Consider the following 26,623-nt stretch of genomic DNA (forward strand, 5'->3'; position numbering starts at 1 on the left):
AGGCACCATTAAAGCATCATAGCCATCGCTTCCCGGTTTCTTATCTTGTTTCCACCGAGTCTGTGATGGTTGGCTGGTAAGTATTATAGCTTTGTTTCCCTTTCTCCAAAGTTAGGAAGTTAGTCCAAGGAGCTGGAAATTAAACATTCCATTCAAAGCAAAATACTGCGGATGCTGGAAATCTGAAATAAAAACAAGAAATGCTGAAAACATGCGTTCTGAAGAAGAGTCACTGACCTGAAACGTTAACTCTGCTACTCTCTCCACAGATGCTGCCAGACCTGCTGAGTATTTCCAGCATTTCTTGTTTTTATTAAACATTCCAGTTTTCTGCAGAATTATGGTTAGCTTCCCTATATTTAAGTGACAGCAACAGAAGGGAAGTAACTGGTGAGTCTTCGCTCTTATTTTTAAGTAGTAACTTCTATTTAGTAATGTCTATTAGTAGTAGCAAGGTTTATTATCTAATAGATTGAGAATGGCAGGGCTGCTCCAATCTCTGGAGTGCAAATCCTGCGCTATGTGGGAACTCCAGGACACTTCCTGTATCTGCATAACTATTTGTGCAGGAAGAATTGTCAGCTGAAGCAGCTCGGGTTCTGGGTTTTGGAGCCTGAGCAGCAGTTTGTGTCAATGTGGCGCATGTGTGAGGTTGAGAGCTTTGTGGATTGCTTGTTTATAGATGTGGTCACCCCGCAGCTGAAGATGATGTAGGGATAGAGGCAATGGGTGGCCAACAGACAGTCAAGAAAGAAACAGGCAGGTAGTGCAGGGGACCTCTCAGTGCATCTTACTGTCCAACCAGTATTCAGCTCTGAATACTGGTGAGAGTGATGGTTCATCTGGGGAATGCAGCCAAAGCCTGTCACGAAGCCAAAGCATGGCACCACAGTTGGCTGAGCTGCACAGGGGGGCACAAAGAAGACTGGAAGAGCCATAATGATAGGAGATTTGATAGTCAGGGGAATAGACAGGTGTTTCTGCGGCTGCAGACATGAATCCAGGATGGTGTATTGCCTCCTAAGTGCCAGGGTCAAGGATGTCACTGGCTGCAGAGCACCCTGAGCGGAGAGGGTGAACAGCCAGCAGACGTGGTCCACATTGGTACCAATGACAGAGGCAGAAAGAGGGATGTGGTCATGCAGTCAGAATTTATGGAGCTAGGTAAGAAATTAGCAAGCAGGAATTTAAAAGTAGTAATGCTCCTGTGAAGAGTCTGGGGATATTTTTACTGTGTTAAAGGTGCTATATAATTGCGCATTGTTGTTGCTGACTGAGCAAGGATTCTGTTGCCATATGAGCTGGAAACTCAGGTGGAGTCACGTTGGGGCGAGAATGTTCACCAGCTGAATGTGGAAATGGATTCATTCAGTCATTCCACTAACTGAAACACCAGTGCAATCACACTGGAGAGAGATTGTTCAGATATTTCACGTGTGCAAAGGGATTTACTCAATTTTCCCCACCGGTTAACATACGAGATGTTTTTGGGGAATCTCGATTGGTCCGCAGTTCTCATTTCCATTCTTTCCAGTGGAATGGAGAGTCCCTGCACTTAGTTTCTGTATAATCTTTTACCTAATTTTATTGATTGGCCCTCCGGCCCCATTCTTCACCCCATTACATCAAAAACACAGTTACATTTATTTGAGCCTTCAATGGTGGGGCTTTTACCCAACATTCTCCATGGTGGAGAATGTGGAGCACGTTCTCCATTCACACCACAGGAGGCCAGTGAGCCGGTCTGGTGCCGAACCGCCTCTGGAACGGGCGCAGTGCAAGTGACGGTGGTGGAGAGACACATGTGACTGCATCTGCAGCTGGTACGTGGCGGCAGTGTGGAGGGAGCCATGGTGCTGGCGGGTGGGAGAGGCGTGTAGGCCTCGACACCTCCAATAAGAAGCTCCCGGTCCAGTGTTTGCATCGGGCGGGGTGGAAGCTGTGGGGCTTCTCCAGGTGACAGGTCCGGATTAATGGTCGTCATCTTCCTAGGGGGCAATGGCCTCCTTCTGTGCCATACATGATTCTATGACTCGAATGTGCAGCAGGGTGCATGTGCAGCCAGGAGCAGGAGGAGAAAATGTGGTGAATTTATATCCTAGATTGACAGTGATGGCTTCTGTAAACTACTTTTACAGCGGCTTAGAAGGGGAGGACTTGCAGACAGGGAATCTTGAGCCAAACATCACCTGAAAATCTGACAGCCACTTGATTCATCAGGACCTGAATGACATTGGCCTTTGAATGTGGAAGGAAAAATGTTTGTCTGTTCTGTCTGTAGCAAAAGATTACACGGAACAATGCGACTGGAAAAGCACTGAGATACAGAAAGCCCTGGAGCATTATGTTTAGAGCACACATCTTGGGAAGGATATATTGGCCTTGGAGGCAGTGCAAAGTAGATTTACCTGAATAATACCTGGACTCCAAGGGTTAAATTGAGTAGAGATTACACAAATGATTCGCAGTCATTACAGCACAGAAGAGGGTATTCAGCTCCATGCCAGCTCTCCAGTCAGGGACTATAGAGCAACCCATTCAGTCCCATTCCCCCGCTCTATCCCCATTGCCCTGCATGTTTATTTCCCTCAAATGCCCATCCAATTTCATAGAAATATAGAAAATAGGAGCAGGAGTAGGCCATTCGGCCCTTCGAGCCTGCTCCACCATTCATGATGATTATGGCTGATCATCCAACTCAGTAACCTGTTCCAGCTTTCGCCCCATACCCTTTGATCCCTTTAGACCCAAGAGGTTTATCTAACTCCTTCTTGAAAACATACAATATTTTGGCCTCAACTGCTTTCTGTGGTAGCGAATTCCACAGGCTCACCACTCTCTGGGTGAAGAAATATCTCCTCATCTCAGTCCTGAAAGGTTTAACCCCATATCCTTAGACTATGACCCCTGGTTCAGGACTCCCCCACCATCGGGAGCATCCTTCCTGCATCTACCCTGTCGAGTCCTGTTAGAATTTTATAGATTTCTATGAAATCCCCCCTCACTCTTCTGAACTCCAGCGAATATAATCCTAACCGACTCAATCGTTCCTCATATGTCAGTCCCACCATCCCAGGAATCAGTCTGGTAAACCATTGCTGCATGCCCTCTATAGAAAGAACATACTTCCTCCGATAAGGAGACCAAAACTGCATGCAGTATTCCAGGTGTGACCTCATAAAGGAAGAGTGCTAAATTGGGGGAAGGCCAACTATACCAAAATTCGGCAGGAGCTGGGGAATGTAGATTGGGAGCAGCTGTTTGAAGGTAAATCCACATGTGATATGTGGGAGGCTTTTAAAGAGAGGTTGATTAGCGTGCAGGAGAGACATGTTCCTGTGAAAATGAGGGATAGAAATGGCAAGATTAGGGAACCATGGATGACAGGTGAAATTGTGAGACTAGCTAAGAGGAAAAAGGAAGCATACATAAGGTCTAGGCGGCTGATGAAAGACGAAGCTTTGAAAGAATATCGGGAATGTAGGACCAATCTGAAACGAGGAATTAAGAGGGCTAAAAGGGGTCATGAAATATCTTTAGCAAACAGGGTTAAAGAAAATCCCAAAGCCTTTTATTCATATATAAGGAGAAAGAGGGTAACGAGAGAAAGGATTGGCCCACTAAAGGACAAAGGAGGAATGTTATGCTTGGAGTCAGAGAAAATGGGTGAGATTCTAAACGAGTACTTTGCATCGGTATTCACCGAGGAGAGGGACATGACGGATGTTGAGGTTAGGAACAGATGTTTGATTACTCTAGGTCAAGTCGGCATAAGGAGGGAGGAAGTGTTGGGTATTCTAAAGGGCATTAAGGTGGATGAGTCCCCAGGTCCGGATGGGATCTACCCAGGTTACTGAGGGAAGCGAGAGAGGAAATAGCTGGGGCCTTAACAGATATCTTTGCAGCATCCTTAAACACGGTTGAAGTCCCGGAGGACTGGAGAATTGCTAATGTTGTCCCCTTGTTTAAGAAGGGTAGCAGGGATAATCCAGGTAATTATAGACCAGTGAGCCTGACGTCAGTGGTAGGGAAGCTGCTGGAGAAGATACTGAGGGATAGGATCTATTCCCATTTGGAAGAAAATGGGCTTATCAGTGATAGGCAACATGGTTTTGTGCAGGGAAGGTCATGTCTTACCAACTTAATAGAATTCTTTGAGGAAGTAACAAAGTTGATTGATGAGGGAAGGGCTATCGATGTCATATACATGGACTTCAGTAAGGCATTTGATAAGGTTCCCCATGGCAGGCTGATGGAGAAAGTGAAGGCGCATGGGGTCCAAGGTGTACTAGCTAGATGGATAAAGAACTGGCTGGGCAACAGGAGACAGAGAGTAGCAGTGGAAGGGAGTTTCTCAAAATGGAGACGTGTGACCAGTGGTGTTCCACAGGGATCCGTGCTGGGACCACTGTTTGTGATATACATTAATGATTTGGAGGAAAGTATAGGTGGTCTGATTAGCAAGTTTGCAGACGACACTAAGATTGGTGGAGTAGCAGATAGTGAAGGGGACTGTCAGAGAATACAGCAGAATATAGATAGATTGGAGAGTTGGGCAGAGAAATGGCAGATGGAGTTCAATCGGGGCAAATGCGAGGTGATGCATTTTGGAAGATCCAATTCAAGAGTGAACTATACAGTAAATGGAAAAGTCCTGGGGAAAATTGATGTCCAGAGAGATTTGGGTGTTCAGGTCCACTGTTCCCTGGAGGTGGCAACGCAGGTCAATAAAGTGGTCAAGAAGGCATACGGCATGCTTTCCTTCATCGGACAGGGTATTGAGTACAAGAGTTGGCAGGTCATGTTATAGTTGTATAGGACTTTGGTTCGGCCACATTTGGAATACTGCGTGCAGTTCTGGTCGCCACATTACCAAAAGGATGTGGATGCTTTGGAGAGGGTGCGGAGGAGGTTCACCAGGATGTTGCCTGGTATGGAGGGCGCTAGCTGTTAAGAGAGGTTGAGTAGATTAGGATTATTTTCATTAGAAAGACGGAGGCAGAGGGGGGACCTGATTGAGGTGTACAAAATCATGAGAGGTATAGACAGGGTGGATAGCAAGAAGCTTTTTCCCAGAGTGGGGGATTCAATTACTGGAGGACACGAGTTCAAAGTGAAAGGGGAAAAGTTTAGGGGGGATATGCGTGGAAAGTTCTTTACGCAGAGGGTGGTGGGTGCCTGGAACGCGTTGCCAGCGGAGGTGGTAGATGCGGGCACGATGGCGTCTTTTAAGATGTATCTAGACAGATACATGAATGGGCAGGAAGAAAAGAGATACAGACCCTTAGAAAATAGGCGACATGTTTAGATATAGGATCTGGATCGGCGCAGGCTTGGAGGGCCGAAGGGCCTATTCCTGTGCTGTAATTTTCTTTGTTCTTTGTTCATCAAGGCCCTGTGTCATTGCAGCAAGGCATCCCTGCTCCTGTACTCTAATCCTCTCGCTATGAAGGCCAACATACCATTTGCCTTTTTTTACCGCCTGTTGGACCTGCATGCTTACCTTCAGTTACTGGTGTACGAGAACACCCAGGTCTCGCTGCATATTCCCTTCTCTCAGTTTATAGCCATTCAGATAATCTGCCTTCTTGTTTTTGCTACCAAAGTGAATAACCTCACATTTATCCACATTATACTGCATCTGCCATGCATTAGCCCACTCACTCAGCTTGTCCAAATCACCCTGAAACCTCTCTGCATCCTCTTCACAACTCACCTTCCCACCCAGTTTTGTGTCATCTGCAAATTTGGAGATATTACATTTAGTTCCCTCATCTAAATCATTAATATATATTGTGAATAGCTGGGGTCCCTGTCGTACCCCACTAGTCACTGCCTGCCGTTCGGAAAAAGACCCATTTATCCCTACTCTTTGTTTCCTGTCTGACAACCAATTTTCTATCCATCGCAATACACTACCCCCAATCCCATGCGCTTTAATTTTACACGCTAATCTCTTATGTGGGACTTCCAACCTCAGGCTGACTGGTCTATAATTCCCTGCTTTCTCTCTACATCCCTTTTTAAATAGTGGGGTTACATTAGCTACCCTGCAATCTGTAGGAACTGTTCCAGAGTCTATAGAATCTTGGAAGATGACCACCAATGCATCCACTATTTCTAGGGCCACTTCCTTGAGTACTCTGGGATGCATACCATCAGGCCCTGGGGATTTATCAGCCTTCAATCCCATCAATTTCCCCAATACATTTCTCTACTAATACTGATTTCCTTCAGTTCCTCTCTCTCACTAAGCCCTGTGTTCCCCAACATTTCTTGTATGATACTTGTCTCCTCCTTTGTGAAAACAGAACCAAATTATGCATTTAATTGGTCAGCCATTTCTTTGTTCCTCATAATAAATTCCCCTGTTTCTGACTCTAAGGGACCTACATTTGTCTTCACCAATCTTTTTCTCTTCACATACCTATAGAAACTTTTACAGTCAGTTTTTATGTTCCCCGCAAGCTTGCTGTCGTACTCTATTTTCCCCTTCTTAATCAATCCCTTGGTCCTCCTTTGCTGAATTCTAAACTGCTTCCAATCCTCAGGTCTGTTGTTTTTTCTGGTGAATTTATATGCCTCTTTTTTTATTTATTTAGAAATACAGCACTGAAACAGGCCCTCCGGCCCACCGAGTCTGTGCCAACCATCAACCACCCATTTATACTAATCCCACACTAATCCCATATTTCCCTACCACCTACCTATACTCGGGGCAATTTATAATGGCCAATTTACCTATCAACCTGCAAGTCTTTGGCATGTGGGAGGAAACCGGAGCACCCGGAGGAAACCCACGCAGACATTTAAAGAGCGCATGGATGAACTGCAACAATGGTTTATCCCTGTCTGGCGCAAAAGTAAAATGGGAAAGGTAGCCAAACCATGGCTTACAAGGAAAATTAGAGATAGCATTAGATCCAAGGAAGATCCAAGGGGGGGCGGCACAGTGGCGCAGTGGTTAGCACCGCAGGGTTCGATTCTGGGTACTGCCTGTGCGAAGTTTGCAAGTTCTCCCTGTGTCTGCGTGGGTTTTCGCCGGGTGCTCCGGTTTTCTCCCACATCCAAAGACTTGCAGGTGATAGGTAAATTGGCCGTTGTAAATTGCCCCTAGTGCAGAGAGGTGATCAGGAATATGGGGTTACTGTAGGGTTAGTATAAATGGGTGGTTGTTGGTTGGCACAGACTCGGTGGGCCAAAGGGCTGTATCTCTAAATTTAAAAAAAATAAAAATAAAAAAATTACTCAATACCCAGTCTAGGATGGCCTGTTCACTAGTTGTTTCCTCAACATTTTGGTCCAGAAAACCATCCCGTATACACTCCAAGAACTCCTCCTCTACGGTATTGTGACTAATTTGATTTGCCCAATCTATTATGCAGATTAAAGTCACCCATAATTACAGATGTTCCTTTATCGCATGCGTCTCTAATTTCCTGTTTAATGTCATTCCCAACATCAGCACTACAGTTTGGGGGTCTATATACAACCCCCACTAACGTTTGAAGGTGGCAGGACATATTGAGAGAATAGTTGGCAAAACATTTGCGATCTTGGGCTTCATAAATAGAGGTATTGAATGCAAAAACAGGGAATTTATGCTGAACCTTTATAAAGCTCTGATTAGGCCACATTGCAAATTGCATCCAGTTCTGGTCAGCACACGTTCGGAAGGATATGAAGGTCATTTAGAGGGTGTAGGCGGAAGAAAATGGTGGTGTTCTCCTTGGAGCAAAGGGGATTGAGGGGAGATCTGATGGAGATGTACAAGATTAAGACCGATTTAGAAAAGGTATACAAAGAAAAACTGTTTCCATTATGTGATGGTACAAGGACTAGGGGACACAGATTAAATTTTTGCATCAGAGATATCGGAGGGATGTGAAGAAGTCGATAAGGTGGTTATGAAGGCATATGGAATCCTTTCCTTTATTAGCCGAGCTATAGAATATAAGAGCAGGGAGGTTATGCTGGAACTTTATTGCCCTTCCCTAATTGCCCTTGAGAAGATGGTGGTGAGCTGCCTTCTTGAACTGCTATAGACCATGTGGAGTAGTTGCACCCACAGTGCTGTTAGGAAGGGAAACATTTAGAATATTAAGGGGTGATTTGATCAAAATTTTAAAATATTAATTGGAATTGATAGTTTCTCTTTGGGGAATCTAGGACTAGTAGATATAATCTAAAACTTATATCCAGACCTTTCAATAATGCACCCAAGAGTCCTGTAAACCCAAGCATTAATCCACCCCTGGGCCTGTAAACATGAACATTAATCCACCCCTGGGCCCTGAAGCCAGCTGCACTCGATTACCCATCGGCAAGATTAGCATGTGACACATCACTAAAAATGATTAACTTCATGTTCTTTGGGTCACCTAAGGATGGGAACTTCAGTACACATTTCTCCAGATTTAGTTTGTCAACTTTTTATTTGCCCTTAACATATTCTCGACTTTTGGATGTTTCATCATCGTGCTTAACTCCAGCACATCAGAACTAGCATTGGGCCTAGTCTGAGAGCCCAACCAGTTTAATTGACTCACCAGGCTTCGCAATTGCACAGTCTCTGCTTTAGATAGGTCATCACAGAAAGATGATGATCTGTCATGATTAACCAGGATAGGAATAACACTCTCTAAATAGAATTGTTAATTCAAATTATTCCAGACTTTGCTTAATATCTAAACCAATATATTTAAAATGCCCTAAAATAAAAGCAAAATACTGCGGATGCTGGAAATCTGAAATAAAAACAAGAAATGCTGGAACCACTCAGCAGGTCTGGCAGCATCTGTGAAAAGAGAAGCAGAGTTAACGTTTCGGGTCAGTTCCGAAGAAGGGTCATTGACCCGAAACGTTAACTCTGCTTCTCTTTTCACAGATGCTGCCAGACCTGCTGAGTGGTTCCAGCATTTCTTCTTGTTTTTATTTAAAATCCCCACAAGCCTGACTCCCAATCTTAAATTCTGCCCTAATCTTATTAATAACACATTTCTCAAAATCTGCAGTACCACCCCATCAGAAATTATAAGTGTGCATCATGAAGATGCCTGAATATTGATACCTTTAGTTGAACACAACTAATTTTCAACAAAACACATCTCACCGAGAAATACCGCATCCTGGAAGCATCATTTAAGGCCATAGACACATTTGTTCAGTTTCCATAATTTTCCTTCTGTATCTGCTGCCTCTTTAGGTGGGTTCAGATACATTTCTCTCTGAAAAGTGTCATCTTGCAGAAATGCAGCTTTTATGTCAATGGATCTACATTCCCATGAATATGTGGCCAAAACAGCTAAGAAGATTTTCAAGATTACTTTTCCAGCTGTGGGAGAGTCCACTCTAACATCTGTATCACCTAGTTGCTCTTCAAAACCCCTCGCAACTAACCTCGCTTTAGCCTTTTCAGTTCCATCGGGAAGGACTTTTTCAATACAAATCCATCTATGTGACAAGGCTGGCTGTCCCCTACCTGGTATCTTAGAATAGACTCCAAACTCTCTCCAACTCTCTAATTCCTTATGTTTTGCTTCTCTTATTAGTTTGTCCTCAAGTTTATTGGCAGCCACTAAAACTTCACGGTTATGAGGACATCTGCTTCTAGTTCTATTCCAAAACTGCCTTCCACCCTTTGTTTCATTGTGGAATCTGTTCATACTACGGCCTCTATTAGCACTTTGATGTCTTTCGGAACTACTGTTTTTCCAGTACATGATCGTTTCCTTACGCAAGAGTCACTTCCTGACCCACTATCAAAACTTGCACTGCGCTTTCTTACCCTCCACTCTTTCACTCCATTCTGCCAGTTCATGGCTGCAGCTTCTTGGCCATCATCTTGAACATTTAACCAATATTTAGACTTTCCTGTAGATTTTCCTGCATGTCCCACAATTGTTGCATCCCTCAATTTATTGGTTCCCTCTGGAATATATGTCACCCGAGAACCTACTCTGGGCAATTGGCCTTTGGATGCGATAGCTCTTTCCTGAGCATCATGATCAGCCACATTACTATCCAACTTTTGATCTACCATACTCTGTGCCTCCGGACCTTCATCACAAAACACATGAGTATTTGAGGTATAAGGTGCCTCTTTTCCCTCGATCAACTGCTAAGATTCTGAGATTTTGTAATCAACCCCGATTTATCGTGAGGAATGAACCTTAACAGTTTGATTTCCGTGCTGGATAACTACTGTCTTCCCATCACGACTGATTACCTTACCAGGGCCCTTCCATTCCCTTTGGCCCTCTCTTTTATAATACACCAAATCTCATGAACTAAATTCTGCCTCAGATGGCCTTATGCGATGCCTTAGAGCTGTGCGAATTTTCTCAGAGACCTCAGCCTTGATGAAAGCCCATCTCCCTGCATGTAAAGCAGTCAAATGTGTAGAAAAAATGGAACTACTTGAAGTACCTTCTAGAGCAGAAGGACTGTCACATAGTACAGAAGGCAATTTGGGATTCCTCCTATAGACCAATTGATAGGGACTATATCCTCCAACCATCTGAAGTGAATTTTTCACATGAACTGCCTATGACAAAGCAATTGTCAGCTTGCAGTTTAGCTGGTCAGCTAAGATTTTATGTAACATTTCATCAACCACTGCGTGATTCCTTTAACAAAGCCCATTGCTGCAGTATTCATAACCATAATATTGATGCGGCACAGTGGTTAGCACTGCAGCCTCACAGCTCCAGCGACCCAGGTTCAATTCCGGGTACTGCCTGTGCGGAGTTTGCAAGTTCTCCCTGTGACCGCGTGGGTTTTCGCCGGGTGCTCCAGTTTCCTCCCACAGCCAAAGACTTGCAGGCTGATAGGTAAATTGGCCATTGTAAATTGCCCCTAGTGTAGGTAGGTGATATGGGATTACTGCAGGGTTAGTATAAATGGGTGGTTGTTGGTCGGCACAGACTCGGTGGGCCGAAGGGCCTGTTTCAGTGCTGTGTCTAAATAAAAATAAAAAAAATAAATCTCTGAACTCGCCATTGGCAAATTCCCCTCCATTATCAGTCAGAAACTTAGCTGGTGCCCCAAGTCCAGTCCTTATCCGTTTCTCCATAATTTTGTTATAATCACCCTTTTGTCCTTATTATTTATTATTGTAGAAAGAGTGAATCTAGTTGCTACGTCTATAAAATGTAGAATGTAAATATTCTTGTCTTTGTCCCATACGTTTAACTCCATGGCAACTACGTCATTGAAGTCACACATGCCAACGGAAGGCTGGCAATAGGACGTGATGGTGTCCTCTGATACTTCTAACACATTTCACACATCACTAATCTCTTCTATTATCGTTGTATACTCTCATCAGTCACACCTGCATCTTTTAGTAGGGTTTTTAATCTCTGACAAGAAGGGTGAGCAAATTGTCTGTGTAACTTTAAAACAATTTGCCTTTTATCTCTCTGATTCTTAATACCTGATGCCATCAGTACATCTCTAACACTCTGACTCGACACATCAGGTTTTGTTAAGGGGATACAATAATGGTTAACACAGCAATGTGTAGGTCCAGGATGTGCGGGGACCATGTTGGTGATAGTGGGGTCACTCTGGCTGCTGGCCTGTCTTCCATTGCCTTGTCTGTGCCCGGGTGGCCCTGGAGAGGGAACATGCTTTAATTATCTTCTGTGTCCAGTGGACACCTCAGGGTACAGAGTGTCTCATAGACATTGGTAACAACATTCTGGTTTAGTTGGAAATGTTCCCTTTGCTTTTGTCATGACCTTCTTGCCTATTATGTCTCTGTTTAGTTTAAATGGGTCACATATTTGGGGAGAACAGAGAGTAAGGAAATTACTATAGATGCTAGAATTGTTTGTTCTGAATTTCTGTCCTGTACTTACAGTACGACTTTCGTAAACTCCTTTTACAGGGTATTAGAAGGGGAGGATTTACAGACTGGAATCTCAAACCAAACATCACATCAAGATCTGGCAGTCATTTGATTCATCAGGACCTGAAATTCGTCAGGCTTTGAATGTGGAAGGAGAAATGTTTCTCAGTTCTGTCTGTGGGAAAACATCAGTGTGACTGGAAAAGCACCGAGACGCGCGCACACCCAAGTGAGAGTGTTCCATTGCACTGACTGTGGAAAGAGCTTTAACCAGTTATACACACTGAATAAACATTACACCATTCACAGCGGGGAGAAACAGTACACGTGTTGTGTGTGTGGATGAGGCTTCAACTGATCACCCAACCTGGAGAGACGCAAGGACACCCGCACCATGGAGAAACCATGGAAATGTGAGGACTGTGGGAAGGGATTCCATTACCCTTCCCGGCTGGAAATTCATCGACGCAGTCACACTGGGGAGAGACTGTTGACCTGCTCCGAGTGTGGGAAGGGATTCAATTACCCATCCCAGCTGGAAATTCATCGACGCACTCACGCTGGGGAGAGAGTATTCACCTGCTCCGTGTGTGGGAAGGGATTCACTCGGTCGTCACTCCTGCTCGCACACCAGCGGGTTCACACTGGGGAGAGGCCATTCGTCTGCTCCGAGTGTGGGAAGGGATTCACTCAGTCATCCCATCTTCTGCGACACCAACTTGTCCACTCTGATGAGCGATGCTTTGTATGTTCTGAATGTGAGAAGAGCTTTAAAAGCAAAAATGATCTGCTAACACACCAACGCACTCACAGTGGAGCGAGGGCATTCACCTGCTCAGAGTGTGGGAAGGGATTCACTCAGTTATCCCATCTGCTGAGACACCAACTTGTTCACTCTGATGAGAGATGTTTTGTATGCTCTGAATGCGAAAAGAGCTTTAAACGCAAAAATGATCTGCTGACACACCAACGCATTCACACTGGGGATCGGTCGTTTTCCTGCTCTGTGTGTGGGAAAGGATTCACCCGATCATCCAACCTGCTGACACACCAGCGAGTTCACACTGGGGAGAGGCCGTTCACCTGCTCTGTGTGTGGGAAGCGGTTCACTCGATCGTCCCACCTGCTGAGACACCAGCAAGTTCACAAGTGACTGCAGCTGTTGGATTCTGCTGCTGTTAATCACATCCAGTACTGAACCATGACTGGAAGCCTGTTTCCAGTGGTGTTCCACAGGGCTCAGTACCCAGTCCCTTTCTTTTTGTGGTGTATATCAATGACTCAGGAGAAGGGATAGGGTTTGTCTTATTTACCACAATATAAACTTAAACTAGAGTGAAGAATAGATTAGATTATAATGTGTGATGTTTATCCCTATAATTGTGAAACTATAAGAAATAACAGAATTAACAATAGGCAGGGTAGGTTAGGGGTAATGAGAAAATTACTGAAGAGAGGTGGGAACACAGGGAATGTGTCCTTGTAAATCACAGATTACAGAAGTTCCAGCTGTCTTTTCCTCACTTCCTGCCAAAATCCAGCAGAGAAGACAAAGAGTCAGGTTCCAGAGCTGGATCATTACAGGGTATAAAAGTGAGGGGATTCTGATGTAAGGGGGCAGTCGGGACTGGAGACACCCGAGATCAAGCTCAGGGTGCCCGGGGCTCCATCCAGCGGGCTGACCCCATGTGAGTGACTGTGGACACGCGAGACTTGCATGTTTACTCTGATTGATGGATCAATATGTGATACGGTAGAGGGCAGAGAAACTGCTCAGTTTATATATCTTAAGGAATTAAAGTTGCTGAGACTGGACTCTCAAACCTGCTAATTACTAAGACAAGGTGTTAGCTAGACTATTACACCTCTTTACTGTTCTGCTCCTTGATTCCTTTTAAACTTCTACCTTATAATGTACATTTGATCCCTTTTCCTTCCTCCCAATATCTATCATGTTACATTTCTATGTGATAAATTTTATCTGCCATCTACCTGCCTATTTGCTAATCTGTATATTCACACGGAGTCACTTACATTCCTCTTCACAGTTCCCCATGCTCCCTATTTTAAAGTCATCTGGAGATTTTGATCTTGTGCCCCTCATACCCAAGCCCAGATAATTTCTCTGTTTTGAGAAGAGCAGTTGTCGCAACACTGACCCTGGGGGGGCACCACTGTTTTTCATCCCTCCATTCTGAAGTACATCCATTAACCACTACTCTCTGTTTTCTGCCCTTTACCCAACTTCCTATCCACACTGCCCCACTCCTTTTAATACCGTGAGCTTTAATTTTATTAACAAGCCACCTATCTGACAACTTATCAAACACCTTTTGATAATCCATCTACACAACATCCACTGCATTTCCTTTCTCACTACACTGTGTTATTCCCTCAAATAGTCCCTGCTGTCTGTCCTGAATGAATCCATTTCACTAACAGATGTTGAAATGTTTGCTGCATGCTGGCAGGGTTTCATCTGTTTAAAGTTACAATAGAAAGGGCCAGTTTGAGAGAAATCTGGTTTCAAAATGATGCAGCGTTTCAGCCAATGAGGGAGATGTGGCTTCAGCACCATTCAGATGGTGCCACAGGCCCTGCCCCTCACTCACTCTGGTTGGAGGACCAGCCTCCCGCTCAGCCCTCCAGCCTCTCCCCACTGTTCCTATTGGTCAGAACTCCCGTTAGTTACCCGGGCAGTCGGAATGTCTGCAAATGAAGAAGAAATAACTCAGTATTTTTGGGAAGTTGGTTTGTGTGAACAATTATGTCCCTGATTTTACTGTGACTCATTTCCATGTCCCAGCTCCTGTAACTACTGACTGTAAAGGGACTGGAGTCTAGGAGGCTCCACACCGCTGGCTGCTTGTGTATGTGATCTCCAATCACATGGATTAATGTGCTTCTGCTGTGTGTGTGTTGAATAAAGTGCCTGAAAGTCTCACTGTAGCACTCTCAAGATATGCCAGCTGCAGTGTAATGTCCGTGCTGTGTGCTTCCTGTCCAATATCCCCCGATCAAACTCAATGAACAATCTGATCTCCAAAGGGAAACGTCTCCTTAAAGCTGATGGTGGCGGCAGTTCTGCAGCTCAGTTCACACTGTGAGGGTGTCAGAATGAAAATCTTTAACAGTCTATGTTTCACAAAGGGAGAGCTCACCAGACCAAAGGACATTGGTGGAGTTTAATGGGCTGTTTGTGTCACTGGCCTTCAGGAGGCTATTTTTAACCGGCAGAAAACTTCACAGTAAACAGACAGTTTAACAGACTGCCCATGGTCCAGTCTAAACCTCAACCTCCCTCTCTCTATTTATGGGCACTGCTACAGTCCTTGCTCATCTAACTTTTCCTCTCTTATCCCTCCGACATCCCTAATCCACAGTCCTGCACAATCTCCCTCCCCCTACATCCTCATTGCGCTGGAATCCACACCAGTCTCCCCATCTGCTCCTTGTTCTCTCCCTGGATCCTAAAACTACTGAACTCAGTCTTCCTTTTCTGAAGTCTGCAGGCTCTAAAACTGCGGCCTGGTGTCCCTAGTCCCTACTCCTTGATTTGCCTTCTGTTCTCTTCTCCTTCGTCCCATCTTGCTTTTATTCCACACTCTGGCCTTTGGTCATTCCCTGGGATTCTCAGTATGAACAGGGTGGGATGTGTTTTGAGACAGGATGTCCCAGCTCTTTATCTTTAAAGGACCAAGGAGAGGACGAACTGAGCTGAATGGCATTTCTTTATGACCTCACTGCATTGCCTAGTAGCCACCTCCCTGAGGTGTATGTTGATGGGACAGTGTAAAGGGAGCTTTACTCCCTGTCTCACCCCATTTTTTTTTTTGAAGGTGGCCTTTATACTCCAGGCCCCTCTTATTTCTTTTTGTCGAGGGGGCTTTTACTGCTCCGGCCCGCTTTCTATACATTTTATAAAAATAACTATTAAAATCAAATAAATAAAATAAAAATTCAAATTAAAATGCAATTTAAATGATGCACTCCAGCCCCTGCGGTGCCCACCAGTCGCGGAAGGCGTCAAGAGAACTGGCGGACACCGCATACTCCTTCTCCAGGCGTGAAGGTAACCTTGGAAGAGGGGCTGGGAATCTGGGCAGGCGAACCCCTGACTGCCTACTGCCTAGACCTGTGAATTGCCACCTTGGCCAGGCCCAGGAGCAGACCGATGAGGAAACCCTCCTCCTGGCCCACCCCCTTCCATACAGGGTGCCCAAAGATCAGGAGCATGGGGCTGAAGTGCAGCCAAAACCTGAGGAGCAGCCCCCTTTAAAAACTCAGAAGGGCTGCAACCTTGCACACTCCATATACATGTAGAAGACTGACTCGTCCAGGGAGCTAAATTTACAAGCGGTCTTGGGTCCATGAACCTACTTAAAAGTCTATTGCATGGGACTGCCCTGTGCAGCACCCTCCACCCCAGGTCTCCGATGTAAAGGGGGAGATTTCCCACAGAGACTCCACCGGGGTTTCCCCTCGCGGCCAGATGGCAACATGGACCGCCATGGCATGTCCAGGCGGCAGATGAGGGTGAGGAAGTGGAGAATGTGCAGGAGTAGCCATACAGAAAACCCCTTTGCGTGGTGTGGAATGGCACGGAGGGCATTTCTAAGAGGCGGCTCAGATTATGTGGGACTGACTCCCAAGGATCAGCTCAGCCACAAATGATTCACACTCCTGAGCCCCCTTGTTAGCCGCAGTGAGGGGCGTCCTGGGAGCTTTGGCTACTCCTTCACCCATCGGTCGGTCCCCGGCGCTGGCTTCCCAGACAGCCAGGGCCCTCTCCTCTGCCAGCTGGAGAGCACCCTGACTGGAGGCGACCATGTTCCAGACTCTGAATAGATCCCAGTAAAAGACAGGCAACTCCCTCAGAGAGGCACGGCTAATGTCGTCTGCTGGGAGCTGCATGTCGTCTTGAAGGCAGTGCCCTGGTAGAAAAAATACGTCACCAGTGCTCACCATCTGGGAGAAAGCTCGACGGAGAGGTATCTATGCAGGTTCCAAAGGTGGAGAGTCACAACCTGGGTGTGGACGCACACCAACGATTGACCGCCCTCCTCCATCGGGAGACTCAGGACTGCAGCAGAGACCCAATGTTTCCTCTTGCCCCAGAAGAAATCGACGAGCTTCTTCTGGATCTTGGTGGCAAATGCAAGGGACGGGGCCAAAGTGACCAATTGGTAACACAGCATTGCGGTCACCAGTAGGTTTATGACCAATGTTTGGCACCTGTAGGAAAGCACTCTGAGTAGTCCTGTTCAGTGCCCTAGCCGAGTGGTGACTTTCGCCACCAGCGCTTGTCAGTTTGCCAGCCAGGCTTCCCCAATGGGGCTAAGGTGGACTCCCAGGTAGAGGAGATGTGAGGTGCTCCTCGCAAAAGGTGTTAACTCCTCCGGCAGGGAGTCCACCCACCAATGACCCACCAGGAGTCCATAACATTTCTCTCAATTCATCCTTGCAGAGGACGTGGCAGAAAAGATTTCATGGCACTCGCGCATGTTCTGCAAGTCAATAGGATCTGTGACTGTGAGAAGCACGTCACTGGCGTAAGCCGAGAGAACGGTCCACATGCCCATCCAGCGCAGAGCCAAACCTGCCAACCTCCTGCGAAGCAGGCACAGGAATGGTTTCATGCAGATGGTATATAATTGACCGGACATGGGGCATCCCTGATGTACTCCTCTCCCAAAAGCGAAGATGCGCCATCAAGAACCCGTTAACTTTGACCAGACGCACTGCGGCAGCGTATAAAAGTTGGACCTGGGCCACAAAATGCGGCCCGAGTCTGAACGTGCACAGTGTCCTGAAAAGATATTTGTGATCCACCCTGTCAAACGTCTTCACCTGATCGAGGGAGAGAAAGACGACCGACAGACCAGTCCTCTGTGAAAGACAGATCAGGTCTGGACCAGGTGGACGTTGTCCTGGATGGACTGGCCTGGGACCGTGTAGGACTGGTCAGGGTGGATCATGTGGGCCAGCAGGGAGCCCAGGCAGGTAGACATTGCCTGGGCAAAGATCTTATAATCTGTGCTGAGGAGGGAAACTAGATGCCTGCTCTTGAGCAAGTGGAGATTGCCCCTCTTTGGCAGCAGGACCATGACTCTCCTGTGCCACAAAAGTAGCATCTCCCAGGTCACCAGGCTTTCCCTGAGGACCCCCAGGACGTCCCAGAATGTCTTGAGGATCTCCATGGTCAGCGCGTCCAGCCCTGGGGATTTACTCCTCAAGAGCTGGCTGGTCAGCTGTGCCAATGTGAGCGGAGCCTCAAGGCCTTCGGCGCCCTGCAGGCTGACCTTCGGCGGGTCCTCCCACAAAACTCTGCTCACGTCCTCGCTGGACACATCCAGAGTGAATAACGTGCCATAATAGGTATGGACCAAGAGATCCATTCCGTCCGGATCCGGCAAGCTGCTTATGAAACCCCTGCCATTTTTCCAGCTAGTAGAAGAAGGGTGAGGCGCGGTCCAAATCTTCACCTCACCTATGTGCCTCGGAACCCGAGCAGTTGCAGGTCCCTCAGCACCCCGTTCTCTTTGTACGCCTGCCACTGGGCTGGGTCCACAATAGCCTGACCGAGACGGGACTCCAAGTCGAGCAACTCCCTCTCCAGGTGCAAATCTCGACCTCTCCGCTCTTGGTCGACCCCTTTGCATACTCCTGACAAGATACGAATGTGAATCTTGCCCACATTCCACCATAGCCTCAAGGAGGGGAAACCCCCCTGCTTCCTTCTCCAGTTAGCCCAGAATTGATGGAACGACTCCTGGAATCACTCAACTTCCAGTAGCCGGTTACAGTGCCAGTACACGGACCCCACCTGCGTGCGGTGCGGAGAGAGTTCCGCCTATACTAGGTGATGGCATAGCACCAGCTGCATGGAGGCCGCCGAGACATAGGCGATGTACACCTGCAAAATGTAGGGGTGGTCGATTTGGAACCCTCCTCTCCAGACCTCCATGTGAAGGCGCAGGAGTCGGTCGGAGATTCCGCCAGACGTCCACCAAGTCAAGGGAGCTGATCAGTTTCCTCAGCTTCTCCACCGACGCTTGGCTGTGCTGGGGACCGGAGCAATCACTCGCCTCGAGGTTACAGTTAAAATTCCCCCCAAAGCCCCCCCCCCCCCCACCGAGGATGATGCACCCATCACGATCAATAAAGCTCAAGAGGGCAGAACAAAGAACAAAGAAAATTACAGCACAGGAACAGGCCTTCGGCCCTTCAAGCCTACGCCGATCCAAATCCTCTATCTAAACCTGTCGCCTATTTTCTAAGGGTCTGTATCTCTTTACTTCCTGCCCATTCATGTATCTGTCGAGATACATCTTAAAAGACGCTATCGTGCCCGCGTCTACCACCTCCGCTGGCAAAGCGTTCCATGCACCCACCACCCTCTGCGTAAAGAACTTTCCACGCATATCCCCCCTAAACTTTTCCCCTTTCACTTTGAACTCATGTCCCCTTGTAATTGAAACCCCCTCTGGGAAAAAGCTTCTTGCTATCCACCCTGTCTATACCTCTCATGATTTTGTACACCTCAATCAGGTCCCCCCTCAACCTCCGTCTTTCTAATGAAAATAATCCTAATCTACTCAACCTCTCTTCATAGCTAGCGCCCTCCATACCAGGCAACATCCTGGTGAACCTCCTCTGCACCCTCTCCAAAGCATCCACATCCTTTTGGTAATGTGGCGACCAGAACTGCACGCAGTATTCCAAATGTGGCCGAACCAAAGTCCTATACAACTGTAACATGACCTGCCAACTTTTGTACTCAATACCCCGTCCGATGAAGGAAAGCATGCCATATGCCTTCTTGACCACTCTATTGATCTGCGTTGCCACCTTCAGGGAACAATGGACCTGAACACCCAAATCTCTCTGCACATCAATTTTCCCCAGGACTTTTCCATTTACTGTATAGTTCACTCTTGAATTGGATCTTCCAAAATGCATCACCTCGCATTTGCCCTGATTGAACTCCATCTGCCATTTCTCTGCCCAACTCTCCAATCTATCTATATTCTGCTGTATTCTCTGACAGTCCCCTTCACTATCTGCTACTCCACCAATCTTAGTGTCGTCTGCAAACTTGCTAATCAGACCACCTATACTTTCCTCCAAATCATTTATGTATATCACAAACAACAGTGGTCCCAGCACGGATCCCTGTGGAACACCACTGGTCACACGTCTCCATTTTGAGAAACTCCCTTCCACTGCTACTCTCTGTCTCCATCCGGACCTGGGGACTTGTCCACCTTAATGCCTTTTCGAATACCCAACACTTCGTCCCTCCTTATGCCGACTTGACCAAGAGTAATCAAACATCTGTCCCGAACCTCAACATCCGTCATGTCCCTCTCCTCGGTGAATACCGATGCAAAGTACTCGTTTCAAATCTCACCCATTTTCTCTGACTCCACGCATAACTTTCCTCCTTTGTCCTTGAGTGGGCCAATCCTTTCTCTAGTTACCCTCTTGCTCCTTATATATGAATAAAAGGCTTTGGGATTTTCCTTAACCCTGTTTGCTAAAGATATTTCATGACCCCTTTTAGCCCTCTTAATTCCTCGTTTCAGATTGCGCCTACATTCCCGATATTCTTTCAAAGCTTCGTCTTTCTTCAGCCGCCTAGACCTTGTGTATGCTTCCTTTTTCCTCTTAGCTAGTCTCAATTTCACCTGTCATCCATGGTTCCCTAATCTTGCCATTTCTATCCCTCATTTTCACAGGAACATGTCTCTCCTGCACACTAATCAACCTCTCTTTAAAAGCCTCCCACATATCAAATGTGGATTTACATAGAACATAGAGCATTACAGCGCAGTACAGGCCCTTCAGCCCTCGATGTTGCGCCGACTTGTGAAACCATCTGACCTACACTATTCCATTTTCATCCATATGTCTATCCAATGACCACTTAAATGCCCTTAAAGTTGGCGAGTCTACTGCTGTTGCAGGCAGGGCGTTCCACGCCCCTACTACTCTCTGTGTAAAGAAACTACCTCTGACATCTGTCCTATATCTATCACCCCTCAACTTAAAGCTATGTCCCCTCGTGTTTGCCATCACCATCCGAGGAAAAAGGCTCTCACTATCCACCCTGTCCAACCCTCTGATTATCTTATATGCCTCTATTAAGTCACCTCTTCTCCTCCTTCTCTCTAACGAAAACAACCTCAAGTCCCTCAGCCTTTCCTCGTAAGACCTGCCCTCCATACCAGGCAACATCCTAGTAAATCTCCTCTGCACCTTTTCCAAAGCTTCCACATCCTTCCTATAATGCGGTGACCAGAACTGCACGCAATACTCCAGTTGCGGCCGCACCAGAGTTCTGTACAGCTGCAGCATGACCTCGTGGCTCCTAAACTCGATCCCCCTACTAATAAAAGCTAACACACCATATGCCTTCTTAACAGCTCTATTAACCTGGGTGGCAAATTTCAGGGATTTATGTACCTGGACACCAAGATCTCTCTGCTCATCTACAGTACCAAGAATCTTCCCATTAGCCCAGTATTCTGCAATCCTGTTACTCCTTCCGAAGTGAATCACCTCGCACTTTTCCGCATTAAACTCCATTTGCCATCTCTCAGCCCAGCTCTGCAGCCTATCTATGTCCCTCTGTAACCTACAACATCCTTCGGCACTACCCAAAACTCCACCGACCTTCGTGTCATCCGCAAATTTACTAACCCACCCTTCTACACCCTCATCCAGGTCATTTATAAAAATGACAAACAGCAGTGGCCCCAAAACAGATCCTTGCGGTACACCACGAGAAACTTTTCTCCAGGATGAACATTTACCATCAACCACCACCCTCTGTCTTCTTTCAGCTAGCCAATTTCTGATCCAAAGCACTAATTCACCTTCAATCCCATATTTCTGTATTTTCTGCAATAGCCTACCGTGGGGAACTTTATCAAACGCCTTACTGAAATCCATATAGACCACATCCACGGCTTTACCCTCATCCACCTGTTTGGTCACCTTGTCAAAAAACTCAATAAGGTTTGCGAGGCACGACCCACCCTTCACAAAACCGTGCTGACTATCGCTAATGAACTTATTCTTTTCAAGATGATTATAAATCCTATCTCTTATAACCTTTTCCAACATTTTACCCACAACCGAAGTAAGGCTCACAGGTCTATAATTACCAGGGCTGTCTCTACTCCCCTTCTTGAACAAGGGGACAACATTTGCTATCCTCCAGTCTTCCGGCACTATTCCTGTCGACAATGACGCCATAAAGATCAAGGACAAAGGCTCTGCAATCTCCTCCCTGGCTTCCCAGAGAATCCTAGGATAAATCCCATCTGGACCAGGGGACTTATCTATTTTCACACTTTCCAAAATTGCTAACACCTCCTCGTTGTGAACCTCAATCCCATCTAGCCTAGTAGTCTGTATCTCAGTATTCTCCTCGACAACATTTTCTTTCTCCACTGTAAATACTGACGAAAAATATTCATTTATCGCTTCCCCTATCTCCTCTGATTCCACACACAACTTCCCACTACTATCCTTGATTGGCCCTAACCTATCTCTAGTCATTCTTTTATTCCTGATATACCTATGGAAAGCCTTAGGGTTTTCTTTGATCCGATCCGCCGATGACTTCTCGTGTCCTCTCCTTGCTCTTCTTGTCTCTCCCTTTAGATCCTTCCTGGCTAGCTTGTAACTCTCAAGCGCCCTAACTGAGCCTTCACGTCTCATCCTAACATCAGCCTTCTTCTTCCTCTTGACAAGCTCTTCAACTTCTTTAGTAAACCACGGCTCCCTCGCTCGACAACTTCCTCCCTGCCTGACAGGTACATACTTATCAAGGACACGCAGTAGCTGCTCCTTGAATAAGCTCCACATTTCGATTGTGCCCATCCCCTGCAGTTTCCTTCCCCATCCTACGCATCCTAAATCTTGCCTAATCGCATCATAATTTCCTTTCCCCCAGCTATAATTATTGCCCTGCAGTATATGCCTGTCCCTGCTCATCGCTAAGGTAAACCTAACCGAATTGTGATCACTATCACCAAAGTGCTCACCAACTTCTAAATCTAACTCCTGGCCGGGTTCATTACCCAGTACCAAATCCAATGTGGCATCGCCCCTGGTTGGCCTGTCTACATACTGTGTCAGAAAACCCTCCTGCACACACTGGACAAAAACAGACCCATCTAAAGTACTCGAACGACAGTATTTCCAGTCAATATTTGGAAAGTTAAAGTCCCCCATAACCACTACCCTGTTACTCTCGCTCCTGTCAAGAATCATCTTTGCTATCCTTTCCTCTACATCTCTGGAACTATTTGGAGGTCTATAGAAAACTCTCAACAGGGTGACCTCTCCTCTCCTGTTTCTAACCTCGGCTACCTCTGTAGACGAGTCCTCAAACGACCTTTCTGCCGCTGTAATACTTTCCTTGATTAACAATGCCACACCTCCCCCCCCGCCCCCGCTCTTTTACCATCTTCTCTGTTCTTAGTGAAACATCTAAATCCCGGAACCCGCAACATCCATTCCTGTCCCTGCTCTACCATGTCTCTGAAATGGCCACAACATCGAGATCCCAGGTACCAACCCATGCTGCAAGCTCACCCACCTTATTCCGGATGCTCCTGGCGTTGAAGTAGACACATTTTAAACCAAGCTCTTGCTTGCCAGTGCCCTCTTGTGTACTTATAACCTTATCCCTGACCTCACTACTCTCAACATCCTGCACACTGGAACTACAATTTAGGTTCCCATCCCCCTGCTGAATTAGTTTAAACCCCCCCAAAGAGCACTAGCAAATCTCCCCCCCAGGATATTGGTACCCCTCTGGTTCAGGTGAAGACCATCCTGTTTGTAGAGGTCCCACCTACCCCAGAAAGAGCCCCAATTATCCAGGAAACCAAAACCCTCCCTCCTACACCATCCCTGCAGCCACGTGTTCAACTCCTCTCTCTCCCTATTCCTCACTTCGCTAGCACGTGGCACGGGCAACAACCCAGAGATAACAACTCTGTTTGTTCTCGCTCTAAGCTTCCACCCTAGCTCCCTGAATTTCTGCCTTAAATCCCCATCTGTCTTCCTACCTATGTCGTTGGTGCCTATGTGTACCACGACTTGGGGCTGCTCCCCCTCCCCCTTGAGGATCCCAAAAACACGATCCGAGACATCACGTACCCTGGCACCTGGGAGGCAACACACCAACCGTGAGTCTCTCTCGTTCCCACAAAACCTCCTATCTGTTCCCCTAACTATGGAGTCCCCAATGACTAATGCTCTGCTCCTCTTACCCCTTCCCTTCTGAGCAACAGGGACAGACTCTGCGCCAGAGACCTGTATCCCATTGCCTACCCCTGGTAAGTCGTCTCCCCCAACAGTATCCAAAACGGTATACCTGTTGTTGAGGGAAACGGCCACAGGGGATCCCTGCACTGCCTGCTGGTTCCCTCTCCTTCCCCTGACGGTAACCCATCTACCTTCTTCTTTTACCTGAGGTGTGACTGCCTCCCGATAACTCCTCTCAATAATCCCCTCCGCCTCCCGAATGATCCGAAGATCCTCCAGCTCCAGCTCCAGTTCCCTAACGCGGTCCTCGAGGAGCTGGAGCTGGGTGCACTTCCCGCAGATGCAGTCAGCAGGGACACCCCTGGCACCCTTACCTCCCACATTCTGCAGGAGGAACATTCAACTGCCTTAACCTCCATTCCCACTATTCTAAATTCCCAAGTTTTTAACCAATCACACGATAAAACAAGAAGAGAAATAGAAAAAGCCTTACCTGACCTACACACAACCGAGTCCATTTTTTTGGTAACAGGAGGAGGGCGGGTGGGAGACACGACAAGAGTAGTATCTCGGGTTCAGAAACAGCCCAAATATATAGGTTTCTACTTACCCAGCAGTCCCTGCTCCACCGAAACTCCCGATGAAATTGACTTCCCAGCTGTTCACTCCTCGCTCGCAATGCCTGTGCTCCTGGAAAAGCCAGCAGTCCCTGCTCCACCGTAACTCCCGATTAAATTGACTTCCCAGCTGTTCACTCCTCGCTCGCAATGCCTGTGCTCCTGGAAAAGCTGCACAATGAAAAGGTAAGAGAATTTACACAGCCCAAATATATAGGTTTCTACTTACCCAGCAGACAGCTTACCTTCAAACAGCTGCTCCCAATCTACATTCCCCAGCTCCTGCCGAATTTTGGTATAGTTGGCCTTGCCCCAATTTAGCACTCTTCCTTAAGGACCACTCTCGTCTTTGTCCATGAGTATTCTAAAACTTACGGAATTGTGATCACTATTCCCAAAGTAGTCCCCTACTGAAACGTCAACCACCTGGCCGGGCTCATTCCCCAACACCAGGTCCAGTATGGCCCCTTCCCGAGTTGGACTATTTACATACTGCTCTGGAAAACCCTCCTGGATGCTCCTTACAAATTCTGCTCCATCTAGACCTCTAACACTAAGTGAATCCCAGTCAATGTTGGGAAAATTAAAATCTCCTATCACCACCACCCTGTTGCTCCTACAGCTTTCCATAATCTGTTTACATATTTGTACCTCTATCTCACGCTCGCTGTTGGGAGGCCTGTAGTACAGCCCCAACATTGTTACCGCACCCTTCCTATTTCTGAGTTCTGCCCATATTGCCTCACAGCTCGAGTCCTCCATAGTGCCTTCCTTCAGCACAGCTGTGATATCCTCTTTGACCAGTAATGCAACTCCTCCACCCCTTTTACCTCCCTCTCTATCCCGCCTGAAGCATCGGTATCCTGGGATATTTAGTTGCCAATCATGCCCTTCCCTTAACCAAGTCTCAGTAATAGCAATAACATCATACTCCCAGGTACTAATCCAAGCCCTAAGTTCATCTGCCTTACCTATTACACTTCTTGCATTAAAACAAATGAACCTCAGACCACCAGTCCCTTTGCTTTCATCCTCTGCTCCCTGCCTACTCTTTCCCTTAGTCACGCTGACTTCATTATCTAGTTCCTTACAGGCTTTAGTTACTACCTCCTTACTCTCCACTGACCTCATTTGGTTCCCATCCCCCTGCCACATTAGTTTAAACCCTCCCCAACAGCGTTAGCAAAAGCACCCCCAAGGACATTGGTTCCAGTCCGGCCCAGGTGTAGACCGTCCAATTTGTAATAGTCCCACCTCCCCCAGAACCGGTCCCAATGTCCCAAAAATTTGAACCCCTCCTTCCTGCACCATCTCTCAAGCCACGCATTCATCCTGACTATTCTTTCATTTCTACTCTGACTATCACGTGGCACTGGTAGCAATCCTGAGATTACTACCTCTGAGGTCCTACTTTTTAACTTGGCTCCTAACTCCCTAAATTCTGTTTGTAGGACCTCATCCCGTTTTTTACCTATATCATTGGTGCCTATGTGCACAACCACAACTGGCTGTTCACCCTCCCCTTTCAGAATGTTCTGCAGCCGATCTGAGACATCCCTGACCCGTGCACCTGGGAGGCAACACACCATTCGGGAGTCTCGTTTTCGACCACAGAACCGCCTATCTACTCCCCTTACAATCGAATCCCCTATGACTATAGCCCTTCCACTCTTTTTCCCGCACTTCTGAACAGCAGAGCCAGCCACGGTGCCATGAACCTGGCTACTGCTGCCTTCCCCTGGTGAGCAATCTCCCTCAACAGTATCCAAAACGGTATACCTGTTGTGGAGGGAGATGACCGCAGGGGACACCTGCGCTGCCTTCCTGCTCTTTCTCTGCCTTTTGGTCACCCATTTCCTTTCTC

The 26,623-nt window shown here is 46.9% G+C and overlaps 1 protein-coding gene across 1 annotated transcript in view; it reads left to right on the plus strand.

Moving 5' to 3' along the window:
• LOC137372431 (zinc finger protein 271-like) overlaps positions 1-14,793 on the plus strand; it is a 93,878-nt gene extending 79,085 nt beyond the window's left edge. Inside the window, exons 6-7 of the mRNA XM_068036319.1 lie at positions 570-710; positions 12,215-14,793. Coding sequence (XP_067892420.1) covers positions 570-710; positions 12,215-13,007 — 934 coding nt within the window. The 3' untranslated portion in view covers positions 13,008-14,793. The remainder of the gene's footprint in view (positions 1-569; positions 711-12,214) is intronic.
• The last annotated feature ends 11,830 nt before the right edge of the window (positions 14,794-26,623 follow it).

The sequence above is a fragment of the Heterodontus francisci genome, chromosome 7, assembly GCF_036365525.1.
Source record: "Heterodontus francisci isolate sHetFra1 chromosome 7, sHetFra1.hap1, whole genome shotgun sequence".
Lineage (NCBI taxonomy): Eukaryota > Metazoa > Chordata > Chondrichthyes > Heterodontiformes > Heterodontidae > Heterodontus > Heterodontus francisci.